General features: G+C 39.8%; 2 protein-coding genes across 6 annotated transcripts in view; one reads left to right on the top strand and one right to left on the bottom strand.

Annotated features, from left to right (window-relative positions):
* USP20 (ubiquitin specific peptidase 20) overlaps positions 1-8,451 on the bottom strand; it is a 48,608-nt gene extending 40,157 nt beyond the window's left edge. The window contains exons 1-3 of one of the 5 annotated variants that reach the window (XM_051980181.1): positions 8,348-8,404; positions 7,036-7,083; positions 1,555-1,656 (exon numbers count right to left, since the gene is read on the bottom strand). The gene's annotated coding sequence lies outside the window, so the exon portion shown is untranslated. Of the gene's footprint in view, positions 1-1,554; positions 1,657-3,726; positions 4,109-7,035; positions 7,084-8,347 lie in introns of those variants that run through there. The other 4 variants (XM_051980177.1, XM_051980179.1, XM_051980178.1 and 1 more) reach the window with 4 other exon arrangements.
* A 102-nt stretch (positions 8,452-8,553) lies between these two features.
* C2H9orf78 (chromosome 2 C9orf78 homolog) lies at positions 8,554-16,876 on the top strand. The gene is made up of 9 exons (XM_051980192.1): positions 8,554-8,739; positions 9,702-9,761; positions 10,511-10,562; positions 10,907-10,977; positions 11,212-11,289; positions 11,563-11,760; positions 13,073-13,209; positions 13,399-13,497; positions 14,235-16,876. Exons 1-9 carry the CDS (start codon positions 8,663-8,665, stop codon positions 14,324-14,326), a joined length of 864 nt encoding a protein of 287 aa, XP_051836152.1. The 5' UTR covers positions 8,554-8,662; the 3' UTR covers positions 14,327-16,876.
* The last annotated feature ends 971 nt before the right edge of the window (positions 16,877-17,847 follow it).

The following is a 17,847-nucleotide window of genomic DNA, read 5'->3' as shown; positions in this document are numbered from 1 at the left end:
ACTGGTACATTTAAACTGCACAATAGTATGGTAAATAAATAAATAAATAAAATCCATAGTAAGGATGATTAATCTGCACAACTTGGCTAAGTCCCCCTGCTTTAAAAAAAAAAAATGAATTGGAGTTACCCTCATTAATTCTGATTTGAATCAAGAAATGTTTGGAAGCAGCTAAATGGCTCAGTGAATAGAGCACCCAAGTTCAAATCTGACCTCAGACATTTACTATCTGAGTGACTCTGGATAAGTAATTTAACTGTTGTCTAATTCAGTTTCCCCATCTGTAAAATGAGAGTATTAACAGTATCCATCTTTGCTATGAGGACAAAATAATATCTGTAAAGCACTTTGCAAAACTTAAAGTATTATATAAAAGAAATCTATCATTAATACCATTATTATTAATCTACAATATTAATGTTTTGTATTAGTAGGTACCTGAGGGTGATAAAACTTTGATGACTCCTTAATTATTAACATATCTACTTTAAATTTAAGTAGACTTAACAATAGGCTACTATCTAAAAAGTTTTCTTCAGTTCTTCTCAGATAACTATATTTACCTTGTGTTTGTTCCAACACATTCTAACCTAGCCATGATTTTGAAAAGAATTCATTTCCAGCATGAACTTAATAAATTATTTTTTTGTTGTTGCTTTTGTTTACCTCTGAGATTGGGAAATCAGGACTTGAGACCTCCTCTAGCTATTAAAGAAACACTAAATTCTTTTCATTCAGTGTGGAAGGAAATGTTGACCTCTGCAGGATTACCAAAGCTTGTGGGTAACTATACTGCATTTAGAATCTGCAGTCTGAAGTAGAGGATTCAAAACAAAACAAAACCAAAAAAGCCTTTTTTGGTTACATTTTTGCTTAAATTCAAGGGAGCTTCCAGAAAAACTTTGTAACTCTCTAAAGAAATGCTCTACATCAAAGCTTCTTAAACCATGGGCCTTTTGCAACAGTAAAAAGTATCAAATATTCCACTAAGATTTAATTCTTTATATAAAAATAAACAAACATATCCATCTCATTTGTATATAAATTTGCTTTCTTCTTTAATAAATGGTATAAATTACATTTATACTAGAAAATTGTTCTAAAATAAAATTATGATTATCAATAATGTTTAACATATATCCCTATTTAATATACTTAATATACATATGCCTAGGATTGCATAAAAATTTCTTAGGTGAAAAGGGGTCAGGAGTGGAAAAAGTTAATAAGCCCTGCTCTACATTATATAAATACCACATTTATCATATCATGTGTACAAAAGAAAAAGACTCTCACCTAGTTATGGGGGTGGGGAGGGTGGGGAGAGAACAAAAGTCTTTCCTTAAATTGAGGAATACTTATAATCATGGTAGATTCAAATGTGTGTTCTTTTCTTTTGACTACTGATATGCCTTTTATTTCTATCTACTTTACCAAGTGGATTCTTTCATTGTAACAAGACACAGTCATCATAATAAATTGTATCACCGCTTTCCTAAAACAGTCATTTATTAAAATTACAATGTGTCTGATAAGAAAAAAAAATTAAATTACCTTAAGCACAGCTTCTATTGGCATCTCTTTTGTCCAGGCCATACAGAAAGAGGATAACATAAGAAGCACACATCTCCACAGTCCTTGAATTGTGGTTCAGACCTGTTAAGAGATGATTCCTTGAGCTGAGGAGGATTACTCCACATGCTAAGTTTTCTACCCACCAATAATGTTTTCTTCTTTTGACACATCACATGTAGAATCCGACCAAAGTCCCTGAGAAGAAGACCATACTTAGGTAGGAATTAGAACCAAATCCCAAGGCCAAACATCCAGACTCACAGAACCTAAAAAGAAAAGTCTATAAGTAGACAAAGAAAAGCAAGGTTGCAAGTAAGCATCAATTAAGCTTGAAGTTAATTGCTTCTGAAGCCAAGTAAATAATCCTCATTTAATAGGAACTGATGAGCAAACCCTAAAAATGCAGCAGAGATCAAGAACTGCCAATTAATTATCAATGGACAACCTTTTCCCAGAGAATGAACTGACAACTTCTTTCTGCTCACTAATCCTATCCAGCTTTTGCCAGTAATCTGCAATGTTTCTGAGCCCTCATTTTTATCTTAGAAAAATAAAAACAGTTTGAAAAAGTTAAAGAAATGGAGTGCCTGGCAAAGGATTTGCATTTGTTCAGTAGGCATTTGTTCACGACCTGTTGAAAACGAATTATAATTTACAAAAAACAAAGCTCCTATGTCTTCCCTCTTCCTCCAGTGGCCACTTCGAAAACTTGAGCTAAAATGGACATCCTGACTTTTGACAAATCTCACTATACTATAAATAATCGATTACCTTCCATATTCATACAAAAACTACAATATCACTGCACACAAATCCATTCTTTCTTCTGGAAAGAATTCACATGCCACCTTCCTCCAAGTTAAGACAGAAACAAAAAAAAAAACCAAAAACCAAAAACCAAAAAACAAAAAAAAACCTTACAAAGATTTTTCGGAAGATCTGGGGGAGAGGGAAGCACTACATGAAAGGGGAAATGGGAGAAGAATGTTATACACACACATACTGATATATAAAGCTTTCCACTGAGCTTTCATAGTGAAATCAGTCTTCCTTTGGAGGCTGCCAGGTTACACAATTAAGATTTCAAAAGAGAGGCTGCAGGTGAAGATAAATGCTCCTTCAGAAGAGATCAATTGCAGCTGTCATACTTTACTCCTAGACAAAGGAGGGTCTGGGTCTAGAGGAGGCAGGCCCATGAGCAAGCATCAAATTCCAACAGAACTAGGGCTCTACCCAGGAAGCCTGTTGCCCAGAGTGTTACTCATCATTTTCTCAAAGAGCTTTTGCTGCATCATTCTAGTCCACACAGGTGTTTGCTGTGATAGCAGCCTTTGGAATTGCAGAATTACTTCCATTAGCATGTAAACAAAAAATAGTAAAATGAGTCCAAGGAGGGTTAACTGACCTAGGACCCAGCCCATAAATGCTCACTTAGAGAAGAACTGCAGCAGAGCAAAAACTGAACAGAGGACTGAAGAAGCAGCCCCTAAGGAAACACTTCTCGTCCCAAGCAACTATCTTAACTAATTCTGTCGGGAATCACCAGTTCCTTCTGGTTTCTACCTCGTTTCTGCATGTACTACACATTTCTTGACTACTCTGCTTTCAGCTTTAATCTTTTAATTCTTTTACCCGATTTACCAATGCACTTCATCCCCTTTCCAGCACAACTCCAGCCTCTCTCCTAAACCATCCCCCGCTCCAAACGCTAACTGCCTAGTTTGCTTCCCCCGCCCCGATTTATTCCCTCAATTCTATCTTCCAAATATAAATATCTTGCTTCTTACTAACCTTAACCACTCTTTCCCATCCCCCACCAAAAAAAAAAAAAAAACCCTCACATTTCCGCCGAGGTTTAACAAACTTCTCCTCATCTGGGGGGAAAGAGGGGAGTTGAGGTGAGAGGAGATAGGCCATCCATCCATCCACAATCCCCCATTACTTTTAAACCTTTTCAGCACCTCCCCAAATATCACTCCCAGACTGCTCTACCGTGTCCTCACCTTCACAACCCTCCCCATTTTTCCTTTTCTCTCTCAACCCTTCTCAATCCCCTTAACCTGTCCCCTGTACCCCAACTCTCCAAAGCGGTGGGTTTGGTTCCCCTCCCCCTAGTCTCCCAACGGAAGAAATGGGGCCCCGGCTGCTCACCGGTCCCCTCCTCCGGCCTCGCCTCCTTGGGCTCCGCCTCGCCTCGCTTCGCCTCTCCGGCCTCGGGCTGCGGCTGCGGCACCCTGGGTCCCGGGGCTCCGCCCGCCTTCTGACCGAGGCCGGGGGTCCGAGACTGCGCCCGGGGCGGAGAGAAGCAGATTCGTGGGTAGAGGTTGGGGCTCAGGGAGGGGGAAAGACTCCCTTCAGAACCAGGACAGAATCCAAGGGAAGGCTGGGGAGGAGGGGCGCCGCGCCGGGCTGGTCCACGAACTGAGTAGGGACAGGGGGCGCAGAAAAGTGCCTCCTACCTGGAGAGCTAGCCCACGAGCATTAGAGCTCGAGGCGCGAGCTGCAGAAGCCTAGCAGCTCCTAGGCCAAGGGCGGAGGCGGGGCCCGCAGGCATCCCAGCTCGGAGCCCGAGAGGCGGGGACTCCTGGGGCTTACTGGGGTGGCCCTCTCCCCCAGTGCCCTGGTTACCTCCTCCCGGGAAAAGGGACCGTGCTTAACCTTTCTGCAGAAATGCGAGACTTCAGGAGCGGTACATGCAATGAATACATCTTCAGGCCTGGCCGAAGATTGGATCGCATGTAGACTTTACTTGTTATAGGGGTCGATGCAATCGGTGGGATCACTGGAAAGTGACGATGACTTTTTTTTTTTTTTTAAGATAATCAGTAAAACCTTACTAAAAAGAAAAGCAATCATAGCTTTTGCAAGCAAAATTAGCACCTATTATCTCCCAGTCATTTGAAAGTCAAAGACCACTACCCAACCCGCAAAAGTAACTGTCCCAGCACTGACAACTAGAGTATTAGAAATCCTGGGGGAACTGGGGTAGGGGCACAGGACCGTTACGGTAAAGCAAACAAAATTCCCTTCTCTCTCCTGGTCTGGATTTTGCCTAACTTTCCAGACCTGGCACCAGCCCTATTTTCTCCAAGAAGCTTTCAAGGACTAGCTCAACCCTGCCCAATTCCCAGAGATGGCTGGGCTCCTGGTGCATTTATTTGCTACATAATTAGCTGCACAATCAGCTATGACCTTATGACATCTTGTATTGCTTTGGACTGTTCTTTAAATATTTTTAGTGTTACACTCAATATGAATATTTATATTTTTACACACTCGATTCAGCAAACATTTATTAAATATTTATTGCTTCAAGGCATTATCAAAGATGCCCAGAATACAAAAATTCGAACAACAATCTAAGGACAGGGGATATTTTAATTTGCATTATAGTTATGAATTATTGGAAAGAAAATGTTTCCTAAAACTTAAAGCAATATAATAAATAAACATTATTGCTGTTATTTCTACTCCTTTTATCTTATTTCCTTCATTAAAGTGAAGGTCCTTGGGAGTAGGGCATAGGTCATGTTCATCGTCTTCAATGATTGACACAGTACTTTATCCAGAGTTGGAACTCAATAAATACTAGTTAAGGGAATGATTTAACTTGTGAGGATCTAGACTGCTCAACTAAACTGTAAATTTCTTGAGGGCATAGACCATAATTTGTAATTCTAAAACCTTTTAGTATCCAACATTACTGTTCTGCACAAGAAACAGTGATTTGATAAGCCAGGGTTTTCCTATACAGTGCAAGGGGACTGGATAGGGATAGGGAAAATCCACAAAGCTTAATCACAAACAACATATACATTAGGCATTCCTTGGCAACTAGGTGGTACAGTAGATAAAGCTCTAAAGTCAGAAGACCTGAGTTCTATTCTGGCCTTGAAAACTTTCTGTGAAGAGAACTGGTCGGTTCTGCAAACATATATTGTATATAGGATATACTGCAACATATCCAACATATAAATGACTGCTTGCCATCTAGGGGAGGGGGTGGAAGGAGGGAGGGGAAAAAAATTGGAACAGAAACGAGTGCAAAGGATAATGTTGTAAAAAATAAATAAATAAATAAATCACATAACAACTGCAAAAAAACAAAACAAAAAAACAAAACAAAAAAAAGAAAAAAAGAAAACTTTCTGTGAGACCCAGGGCAAGTCACTCAACCTATCTGCCTCAAGTTTCCACATCTATTAAGTGGGGATAATAACAGCACCTACTTGTCAGGGTCATTGTGAGAATCAAATGAAATATATATAAAAAGCTCTCTGATCTGGCTTAATTATTATTATATACACTGGTGTCAGACTCAAATAGAAACCAGACCACTAAACCAAACATAAGGATCTTTTTAGAACAAATACGGACTTAAGAAAACCATATATTATTAATGTTATATTGTATTTTTATATATTTTGTTAAACATTTTCCAATTTTCATGTTCTAATATACTGAGGAATATTGGGGCCTTGTACATGCTGACTGTGTGTGTTGTATTAAACACCTCTGTCCTAGAGAGATCATTCAGACTTTTAAACAGGCACTTAGATATATGTGTAGTTTTTTAGAGCTAGAAAGCCCATGATGATACATCAGCTAGTAATCTGTTCGTCTTGGGGAAACTGAGGGCTAGATTCACCCTGAACGTTAATGGCAGAACCCATTTCTGGTGCTCTTTTCACCATCCTACCAATCAACTAAGGAATCAGCACAAATGATACCAATTTGCTGAATCACAAATACTAATTTCCTGAAGACAAATATTAATTTTACTGACCTTTAACCTAAACCAATTTTTTTTAAGCAAACAGCTAGCTAACCAGTTCAAACCATACAAATATCTCTCCTAAAACAAAACAAAACAAAAAAATCAAAATATTCTCACAATTCAATCCAACAAACATTAAATCTAAATTCATAGTAACAAAAGCTGACATTAAAACAACACTTTATGATTTATAAAATGCTTTATATCCCCATCATCTACATCCATGATCTACATCATAACAGCTCTGTGAGGTAGGTAATACAGATATCATCCCCACTTTACAGATGAAGAAACAGAAGCATCAAATTTAAGTGATTTCTTTAAAATCATGTAGCAAACAAGCGGCACAGCCAGAATTCAAACTCAGGTTTTCTAATTTGTAGTCCAGTGCTAATTCCACTAAACCAAAATTGCCAATCATTTAGTCATAGTACCAACTTATGAGATAGGCTACCTATTCAATTGAAGGGCATAGTCAGTGTGCAGGGGCCTAGATTACAGCCAAAGTTAGAGTTGAGAAGAACTTTTGGAGGGGCTAGTTAGCTAAGCAATCTCAATATCTACTATTCATCTGTATTTAAAGATTATCTAGTGCCATTTACTTTACAGGCTTAGTGTGATATATTGTAGTATGTTGTAGCTCAGGGCAGGTTAAGCTTTATCCTTTCAGAGGAATAAAATACCTTATTTCCCAGGTACGAGTCAACATTGGCAGTTCAAAGATATGAGATCTGGCACCAAAAAAAAAAAAAAAAATCAGCATTGGTGCATACCTTAAAAGCAATTGAAAAGGGGGGCTAGATGGTGCAGTGGATAGCGTTCTAGTCCTGAAGTGAGGAAGACCTCAGTTCAAATCCGACCTCTCAGACACTCAATATTTACTAGCTGTGTGACCCTGGGCAAGTCATTTAACCCCAACTACCTCTGGGGGGGGAAAAGGCAATTGAAAAGGAAGGTAAATGGGAACCCACTTTGTTAAAACTGGGACAATTTGCTAGCTGAAGACCCAAACTACCAGAATAACCTCCCCTATGGTTTAAAAAAAAAATGAACAATTACTATGGACTAATAAAAACCCACTTTTAAAAGATGAAGGTAATCCTCACAGAATTTGTGAAAAAGAGATTTTATGCTCTTCGGACATTTACCCATAAAGAAAGCAAGTGGAATTATTAAACAACTTGGCTAAGGGCAACTACAAGTAAATATTAAAATCAAGTACAGAATCTTCTCCTTCCAGAATCCAATTGCATTGGGTTACTATACTAATGATAACTAAAACTACAGAAAACTCTCTGCTGATTGGTTAGGGATGATAGCGGTCTGGATCCTGACGCAAATGTTAGTGGTGTTTGGTTTAAAATAACAGGAGGGAAAGGTGTAATTTTTTTTTCCTTTTAAAAAATTCATCTCAGGACTGTGGGATGTTGGGAAAATCTTTTACGTCTCCAAATTTACTTTTAAAAGTATTATTTTGTATTATCTCATTCATTTTTTAATAGATAGTTCTTTACCATCTGAATTAAATAATTACTAAAATGTACTAGAATCAATGGTACAAATTGAAGATGTTTGGTTCTGAGCAGCAAGGAGATCTCTAGGACTTTATTTTGCCCAAATCTGATCCGTTGGAAAGCATCTTTTTTTGGAGGGGGGGAGGGCGCGGAATTTGGAACATCGATATTACTTTGACAATTGCTCATGCGGGATTTGGGTGGAAGGAATAGGAAGAAGAAAGGCGAGGAGGGGAACTAGAGGAGAAGAAGAATAGGGGAGAAAAAGAAAAGAGAAGACGGTAATTCAATGAGAGGAATAGAGAAGGGAATGAGCAGGGAAGGGAGGGAAGGAGAGGAGAGAGGAATGAAAGAAGAGGGAAGCCCGGGGAGAGGGGAAGGGGAAGGGTCCTTCCCAGAAGTTCGCAGCCTTCCTCCCCTCCCCAGCCCCACGGCTCTACGAGGATAACTGGCGTCCATCAGCCCGCGAGCCCAAACTCACCGGGGTTGACCGGGCTCCCGAGCCGCCGCTGCTCCTTCCCATCCCCCGCGGCTCGGGCGGCGGCGGCGGCAGCGCAGAATAGAGGCGGGGTCGGCCAGGGCAGGGCGGGCTCTCGAGCGCGCGGCCCTATGGGGAGCGCCCCGCGCCGGCCCTGGCAGCCGGAGGCGGGCCCGCAGCCGCGGACTCCGTACGCAGCTCTGACCGCACTCGCCTGCGCCGGAACCGGCCCCAAACATCTGCGCAGGTCCGAGACCTGGAAGCAGAGCCGTGGGGACCCCGCGACAGGCCCCGGGAGAAGCCCGGGTGCGGGGGACCATGAGGCCCGGCAAGACCTTCCGCAAGCACCACGGCGACTCGGACGAGGACGAGGACGAGGACAGTGAAGAAGTCCGGTGAGTGGGCAGCGGGGTGCAGGGCGGCAGAACTGCGGTGCGGAGGAGCCCTGACCCAGGGCAAGACCTGCGGAAAACTGCCGAGCCCCGGGTCTGGGTGGCTCCCTGCAGACCTGGGAGACCTCCGCCTAGACTTGAGGGCAGCCGACCCTTTGACCCTAACCGCGAGCCTTTTTGTTCGATACCTTGCTCCCTGGTTTTTATCCGGGTGGTCGTCTCCTCTGCCCGCCCTGGGCAAGTGCCGCCGGGTCCTTCCTCCCTGTACCCCGGCCAGTCCTGGTTTCTCTGCTCGCCTCCCGCCCCTGCAGGAGAATGGCAGCTCTTTGAGGACACTCTGGCTTTGCCTTTCTCTGTATCCAGGACATGTGCCTGTTGTCTCGCCAGGAAACTGTGTTGGGTGCCTAGTATTCCTAAAGTAGATACTGTGTGTTCTCTTCCCAATGTCGTCGCCAGCATAGCCATGCTTTCCTCGGTGTCTGTCGTATCTGACAGCTACATCACAGAGTCACCTCATTTGAGCCTGTGAAGTGGGCACCTGGAACCTTATTCTCCTTCTTACATATATAGACGTACATGTATGTTATATCCTATCCCATAGTATTCAGGAGATTTACTAAACTTCCTCTCTTTTGAGAGAAACGGGAACAGTGTTACATATAGGAAATAAAGGAGGAGAATGAAGGGCGATAAAAGAGATATTGAAATCTAATTTGTCAGTGTAACAAAAATTAATTCCTAGCACTCCATTTAAATTTCCCCTAATCCTCTCCTATGAAGATACACACACATCGGTAAGGTTGAAAACTGCTACACTTTGGGGCTGTTGTCCCACAGCAGGTAAGAAAATTTCCTTAACCTGTCTTTAGTTGGAAATATAGATCCCTGGGGAAAGAGCCTCACAGTCAGACCTTATTTCATTTTGATTTTTGAGTTGCTTAATCATTTCTCTATGTTATCTTCAGGTTGAAACTGGAGGAAACCAAAGAAGTTCAGAGCTTGAGGAGACGACCTAAAGGGGTGAGGTAGGTCCGGCACCTTGGATTGTGGACCACAGTCAGAAGAAAAGATGAAAAGTATGTCTGGGTCCTCTTTGTGTAATGCTGTAACAAATGTACAACTACTTGAAATAGCCTATCTTCCCTGTTAAACTGTACACTAAGGCGTTTCATCTACCACCTGGCTTCCCCTGCTTTTTCTAGGCATTTGTCAATAGTTCAGAATGAGAAGTAGACAGAGTACACAAAAGAGGTGCTTAACGTGTATTTTGTTTCCGTTTTCTCTACCAAGGGAATGACCTTTGCATTGAAAATGACATGATAAAAATTATTTAGAGAATATGAGGGATACCACGATCTTATTTTTTACATCCTGTGGAACTGAAGGAACTGGCAGAAATTTTGAGTCCCTCTCAATTTGGAAAGATCATGGAGAGAGGGCTGCATTTGGAATCACAAGATCTAGGTTCAAGTGCTGGCCCTTTTTATCTTTGTGACTTGGGTGGGAGGGAATGGAGTCTTGGATGAGGTTACCTCTAAATCCTAAGAACATACCGGTAAAGTTGGAAATCTAGTATCACTTTTAGTCTTGTTGGTTTGGTTTTTTGTTTGTTTTGTTTTGTTTTTTAAACATAATCTTTCCTAACATGCCTTTTTGGCTGCCATTATTCACATGAGCTTTTTTTTTTTTTTTTTTGTCAGCTTGGGTAATGAATTTTTGAATTGACTGCTTTATATTTTTCTGTCTTTGAATTGTACCCACATTTTTCCCCCAGTGCTGTAGCCCTTCTGGTTGGGGAGAAAGTACAGGAAGAAACAACTCTAGTGGTGAGTTTTGCTGACATCTTTGATGAATGTCATGATATTTGGCTAGGAAGGATGACCCTGGAAGATTAGTAGGTTTTAAAAGTGTGGTTTATAGTTCAGTAAAGCATATTTGTCCTCCAGAAAGTAGGTTGTCCTCTAAAAAGGTTATCTGTCCTACATCAACCAACATTTATTGATGTAACTTATTCAGAATCCTAAGTGCTTTAGAGTCTAGCACTCAGTACTGTTCAAACACTGATAATTATACTATAGGTAATAAAAAACACAAATAAGAAATGATCATTGTCTCTCATGGAACTTACAAACCATATTTGGTCTTCATTATCATCATTCTTTTTTGGTAGGATGATCCCTTTAATATCAACACTGGTGGAATGGTGGACATGAAGAAAATTAAGGAAAGAAATAAGGACAGGTTGGTGGAAAACATTTTTAGAAACTGTTGAGAACATTTTCTCTTCCTGTGAATGTACTCAATTTTGATTGCTCATAGTAGTAGGAAGACTCACGTACATCCTCAGAGAGATTGGAAGAAACAGCAGGTGTGAAAAAAGGACTGACAAAATGTTCTTCAATGTATTTTTTTTAAATGAACTGAATAATTTTTTTCCCCCAAAGCAACATTAAAGATACTTCTATCTCCATTTAGGATTAATGAAGAGGAGGATCTCAACTTGGGGACATCATTTTCAGCAGAAACCAATCGAAGAGATGAAGATGCTGACATGTAAGTGTTTTTGTTCTCTAGGGTGTGAACAGATTACCTTTTTATTGTGGATTCTAAGTCCTATTTCCCAACTAAAGCAAGGGAAATTTTTGGAATTTCTAGAAGGCTTCAAAATCATCTTCCTTTCTGTCTTCCATTCTCCCAACCTTTTCTACCTACCCTGTAGTTCCTGAAGATCCCCTCAATATGCTTTTTTCTTCTGCTGGACCAACCGAAGGGTGATAAATCAGAGCCTACCTTGTAAGCTACTTGCTGTCTCTTGGTATATTCTAGGATGAAATACATTGAAACTGAATTAAAGAAGAGAAAAGGAATTATGGAAAATGAAGAACTGAAGGTGAAGTTGAAGAATGCTGAAGACTGTCTCTATGAACTCCCCGAGAGCATCCGAGTCTCCTCAGCTAAGAAAACAGAAGAGATGCTGTCCAACCAGATGCTGAGTGGCATTCCTGAGGTGGACTTAGGCATTGAGTAGGTTTCATTCTCTTACTTTATCCTTTCAATCAATAGAAATAATATATTTATAAAAATAATCATTCTAATAACTAGCATATATATCTCTTTAACATTTGGAAAATACCTTCCAATTTATGTTCATTTGATTCTTTCAACAATCCTTGGAAATAGGTGCTGTTTTCATTTCATTTTCATTTTACAGATGGGAGAAATAAAGTAGACAGAAGTTAATTGACTTAACTAATGTTATAACCTAGTAAGTGTCTGAGACACAATTGGAACTCATGCCCTCTTGACTCCAAATCTAGAACTTTTTATATACTGCTACCTGACTGACCAGTTCACATTAGATAGAACTTAAGGGGAGTGTTGCAAAAATAAAAAATAAATTTAATGTCCCCAGTTCATTCCATGCTACTTCAAGAATAGCAAATATAATTGGAGAGGGCTAACAAGGATTCTGGACCAATACCCTGAACAAGTTGTGGTTTGGAGAGCTGATTAGCACTTACTTCTTTTAACCCAGTCTTTGAAGTTGTTTTCTTTCTCCCCATCTTTCCCTCCCATGAAAAAGTAAAGTGGGATAAGAATTGGTTTCAGAGTTAATAGTCCTGCCCTTGATCCATACTAGCTGTGTTACTCTGGGCAAATCAAGGAACCTTTTGGTATTCCAGGTAACTCAGAAGCTAGAAGTGGCAGCGCAGGTACCAGTCTGCATTGGAAGTGGAAGTTTCCTGGGAAGTCCCTATGTCAGTGAAAATCACAAAGTTAGTCTAAGACACACACACACACACACACACACACACACACACACACACACACACACACACACACACACACACACACACACACACACTTGTGGTTAAAAGTAAAAGTGTTTTTAAATATTGCTTTCAACAAGGCATTTTGATCCTTGAGGCCTCCGACTTTCTTCTTAACAGTGAAATTGGTAGCAATTAGTTCAGTTTCCTTCTTAATCATCCCTCTTCATTTCAGCTTAAAACAGCTGTTTTTTAAAAGAGAGAAAATAATGCAAATCAATATAGTAACCAAGTACATGTATTTAACAATATAGTATGGATAGTAACAAACCAATATATTAATCAAAAATTATTTATGTGGATGTGTACCTTCTCTTTAAGGTCTCCTCTGCATGTGGACTTGGTTAAAATCTTAGTAAAGAACTCTTCCCCCAGCTTCTTTCTAATTCATGATCTTCTGTCTCTTGTGCACTTGGTGAGGGTGAAGGGAAGGTGGCAGGCTTAACTCTTGCTTTTGAATTTCCCATATTTTAAGATAAAGTGATTTTTCCTTCTCTTCCCTATAGTGCAAAAATAAAAAATATCATTTCGACAGAGGATGCCAAGGCGCGCCTACTGGCTGAGCAACAGAACAAAAAGAAAGACAGTGAAACGTCTTTTGTTCCCACCAACATGGCTGTGAATTATGTGCAACACAACCGATGTAAGTGTCTCTCAGGCCCCGCCTTCCTCTCTCAGATCACCACAGTGGCCAGGCCAAATGCCCTTTCTCTTACTTCTGTTCCACTGTGTGGGCAGGAACATAGTTGGAGTCCTTAACTTGTGAGTGAGCTGCACACAGTAGGTGCTTCTCAATGTTTGCTGAATTTGTTGTTCAATTATTCCCTATTAGTTTATCATGAAGAGCTCAACGCCCCAGTTCGGAGGCACAAAGAGGAGCCGAAAACCCGACCTCTCAGGGTGGGAGACACAGAGAAGCCAGAACCTGAGAGTAAGAGCAAGTGTCTCTGTACTTCCTTGCTTTGGAATTTAGGGGGGAGTCCTTGACAAATGGCAAGGACAGGAAAGAGAAGAAAAAGGCATTCAATAGCAAGATTTTTTTTAGAGACTATGTTCTGCATATTTTATCTAAGGCTGATTTTGTTATAACCCTTTCAAAATCTTGCATATTTCTCTTGAAAACCCAGCAAACTAAGCAGACAAGGGGCCCCCATTGGTAGTTGCTCCTGAACATGTTCCCTGAAAGGAGGTGCTCTGGGACTCTGCCCTACCTTCTTTATCTCCAAAAGCCCAGCACTATTAGGCTTTTCCTTTTATCCTAAATAGAAAAATCATAGTTTTCTATTTTCTTTCTCTTTTGACTGCTATTATTTTTGGCCTTAAACAATGCTATTTAATCCATGTCTGCTTGTTTGGCCTGGTCCTCTTGACATCTGTTACTGGGTGGGATTGGCCTTGAGGTTCCCTTGGCTGTATTCTAAGAGGCATGTGATCAGAGTGGCAAAAGAGAAGAATTTTTTATCTCCTGTGACTCTCCTCTCCAGTTCTCATTTGTAGGGAATCCCCTAGCAAGAAAATCACAGGAATCTGTCCTGGAAGCTCCTACTTGAACATTGCCATCTTCCCTTCACCTTAACCAAGTGCATAGTAACTGCTGATATTTGTTGCCTAAGATGTTCGGTTTTAAGCTATGGCTGACATATTTTTCTTCTTTTTTTTTTCTTTAAGAGTCTCCTCCAAATAGAAAGCGCCCCCCCAATGAAAAGGCAACCGATGATTATCATTATGAGAAGTTTAAGAAGATGAACAGACGATACTGATATTAACTTAATGGGAGTAGGTGGGGAGGGGATTTTTGCAGAGAGTTTATTTTTTGTCAAGAACAAGATGCAGTGTAAATATCACAGAAAGAAAAGTTTGTTTCTTTTTGATCTCTTTAGACTGTGTAGTTTTATAATCTTTTTAGAGTTTAAAAATTATTACTAATTTTTTTTTTTGCAAATAAGTATGTTTATGAATGTGACATATGAACTTCAAATGTAATGATCTTGCATGTTACCTGCCAAGTTTTCTTAAGATATGGATTAACCTCATTAAGCTGTGAGGTTTTCCTTTTTTTTTTCTTTTTGGTCAAATAGTATTCTTGTTCCTATTTCCAAATCTCTTTTGTAAATAAGTTGGTTTTCTTTTGATATTTGGGTCATGTGAAATAGGCACAGGATTTATGTGATTTTATTCTTTAAACTATTTTCTTATGCCCAAGTATTGATTCTTAGCTTAGTTAGGAAATCTTGTTTAAGAAGTATTCACAGGACAGAAATTTGTCACTTGCTGTGTGACCTTGAGTAAGTCTTCCTTTCCCCTTGAGCCACACTTTCCTTGTCTGTAAAATGGGGTGATTAATAACTATATTACCTTACCTCAAAAGGTGTTGTGAAAATCAAGTAAGTACTTTGTAATCCTGTAGTGCTTGTTTTTTAAAAGGAAGAAAACAAGAACAGCAAAGAAATCCAGGATAGAGTTAAGGAGACAACAGTGGCTTTTCTGACTTTCCCAGAATCTTATTGGTTGTTCTATACAATTTATTTCTCTATCAAGAAGTTATAACTGGATGTTTTAATAATTACATAAAATAATTCATAATTCTTAAATAGAAATTAAAACCAGACACTTCAAATCTATCTGGGAGATATTTACCTTCTGCCAGATCTGCTGGTGCCTGGCATTTCGGATGCCCAGGGAGCTAAGGTTTTATATTCTTAAACTCCGGGGTGAACCTGAGTGACTAAAATGAACTTTCAAATCTCCCTCAAAAGATATTTTTTAAAAACCTGATTTATAAGGAATTGATGTTTCACAAAATTACTTGATATTAAAAAACATTGCCACTTGGATTGTAGGCTTCCTTTTTTTCAAAATAGGCCTCCTTCTGGAAGGAATAGTCAGTGATCATCTTGAAATAGGAGGCTTGAAAACTCCTAAAATGCTCCCAAAAGTTTGTGCTACAGGCTGAAAATTTTGATTCAAGGAAAGTCAGGTCCAAAATGTGATATTTTAGGGCCTGTCAAGAGAATAAATGTAAAGTACTTTACAAATGTGAGGGATTATTCACCTTGCCTTTTGAGATTAACACATAGTAAGCATCTAATGAATGCTTTTTCATTCATTCATTAAACTAATAATATACTTACACTACCTACCTCAGGCTTGTGAGGAAAGTGTTTTGTGATTAGTTGTGAAGTGCTATAGATTTGTGAGCTGTATTATAAGATTGTTGATATGGCGCTTGAATAGATGTCGTCTAATCCAATCTTCTCATTTTACAAGTGAGGAAACTGAGGTTTGTCAAGATTCAATGATTTGCTCTGGGTCACAGTGGTGATTATTGTAGTACAGATGTATTAGTACTCCTTTATTGACTTGCCCTCATTCAATCAGTATCTACTGTGCCTTTCAGAGAGAGGTGTAGAGATCAGCTCAGAAAGGAAAATGGGTCTCTAAAATTCCATGATCTGATAATTCAGCGAGGACTGGCTTCCACTAAAGTCCTGCTTTGATGCTGTGTGTGGCAGGAGGTGACCTGGGTTTTAGAGGAGTCTGGCAGAATCTTTTATGCTGTAATGGTGTGAGTATGATTACAGTGATGAACTTTTCTCCAAGGAGCAATCTAAGGTTGAAATAAATGTATTTAAAAAGCACTTAGCAAATATTTACAATATGCCAAGCACTGGAGATATAAATATCAAAAAGTGAAGACAGTCCCTGCCCTTCAAAGAGTAACATTCTAAGGGGGGAAGTGGTGGCTAAGAAAGGTTGTTTTAGTTTGCAAAGTCTCAGAGATGGTGAGGGGAATAACATTTAATTGACATGTTCTTTCCAAAAGCAATGGTAGTATTGATCTGAATAAAGTTTAAGAAGAAGAAATGAAAAGGATGGTAGTGAGTTAGAGAAGATGGGAGCTAAGGTGATAGCATGAGAAAATATCAAGTGGTGTAAACTGAAGTTGACAGAACCAGGAAATTAAATGTATAATTAATTGAACAATGGAAATGGAAATAACAATGGAAACTGGATACTGTGAAATTATGAAGACCAACCTTGAACCCAAGGAAGAGATATTAGAAGGTACCATTTCTTTACAGATGTGGAGGACTGTGGGTGTGGACACTGAATATATGTCAGATAACATAAATGTGTTGTGTAGTTTTGCGGTACTCTTTTCCTCTTTTATTGTTATGTAGTCCTTAAACACTTGGGATTGTTATTCCAGCTCCTGCTCCCACTCTGCCTCCCTACTGCAGACAGGTCCCCAGAGGGCGGGCTCCGTCTCTCCTTTGGTTAATAGGAATAAATCCCTGAAGAGTTGGAAATGTCTAATATCATTGGCTCAATCCCCTATTCCAACACGTTTCCCAATTAGTATTTATTGCTCTAGTGATGAGCATCCTGGTATCATTTAACCAATAATATCAGTTAGCTTTTACCAAAGGATATTTGCTGAGAAGACACATTGGTGAGAAAGACAAATATCCCTTTCATAATAGGGTCTGTACCACTTCAGTGCCTGAAGAGAGTGAGCTTCAGTTTAGAGCTGCTGCCAGGAAATATTTGCCCCACAAGCCTACTTGGGAATGTGAACTACCTGCTGAAAAAGTTACTTCTTTATTAATCTAACCACTGCTGGGACGAGGTCAGGCAGTTCACTCCAAATAGCAATGCTGATGCTTCTTTACTGCTGCTGCTACTGCTGATGATAATGACAGACTCTAGGATGGACTCTAGATCCTTGCTCACTTGTGACTCTTCTGATCTGTCAAAATTTACAGGGTCCACAGCTTAGTTCATTTCCAATGCATCACCTAAAATCAAGAAAGACACACTCAAGTGGACAAAAGAAAAAGACCTATTCAGAGCCAGGTGTGAGACCAGGTTGCTAGCCCTCATGCTCCCTCTACTATCTAGATGCTTAAGAGCAGATATCACCTTGTCCACCATGAAGAGGAAAAAAAAAACAAAAAAAAAACCTTGTGTGGCCCCTAATGCATTGTGGCTTAGCAAGCAACTAAAAAAGCCTTTTTTTTGTTGAGTAATTAGTAAATGAGCATAAAATGGCCAGGGTATGCTGAATAGGAGAGTAATCCCTTCCTTTCTTCCGTAGCTGACACTGAGAAGCAAGCTTATCAAACAGGCAATTAACCTCAGGAAGAGTGAATCCTCTTTGGTCAGTGTCCTATTACAATTATAAAGAAAGGTTCTCTGGGGGGTCCCCCAAAAAAAGGAACATTGGGATATAATAGGTGATATGAAAATGATATAAACAAAACTATTTTTAAAAAAAACT

This window comes from Antechinus flavipes, chromosome 2 (genome assembly GCF_016432865.1).
Source record: "Antechinus flavipes isolate AdamAnt ecotype Samford, QLD, Australia chromosome 2, AdamAnt_v2, whole genome shotgun sequence".
Lineage (NCBI taxonomy): Eukaryota > Metazoa > Chordata > Mammalia > Dasyuromorphia > Dasyuridae > Antechinus > Antechinus flavipes.
The sequence above is the reverse complement of the archived record's forward strand: the minus strand, read 5'-3'. Positions and strand labels throughout refer to the sequence as shown.

Bases quoted from the DNA above. Each gene is read 5' to 3' on its own strand.
- C2H9orf78 (XM_051980192.1), top strand. From the start codon at position 8,663: ATGAGGCCCGGCAAGACCTTCCGCAAGCACCACGGCGACTCGGACGAG. The intron at 8,740-9,701 runs GTGAGTGGGCAG...TGTTATCTTCAG, and splicing joins GAGGACAGTGAAGAAGTCCG to GTTGAAACTGGAGGAAACCA. The intron at 10,978-11,211 runs GTTGGTGGAAAA...ATCTCCATTTAG, and splicing joins AAGGAAAGAAATAAGGACAG to GATTAATGAAGAGGAGGATC.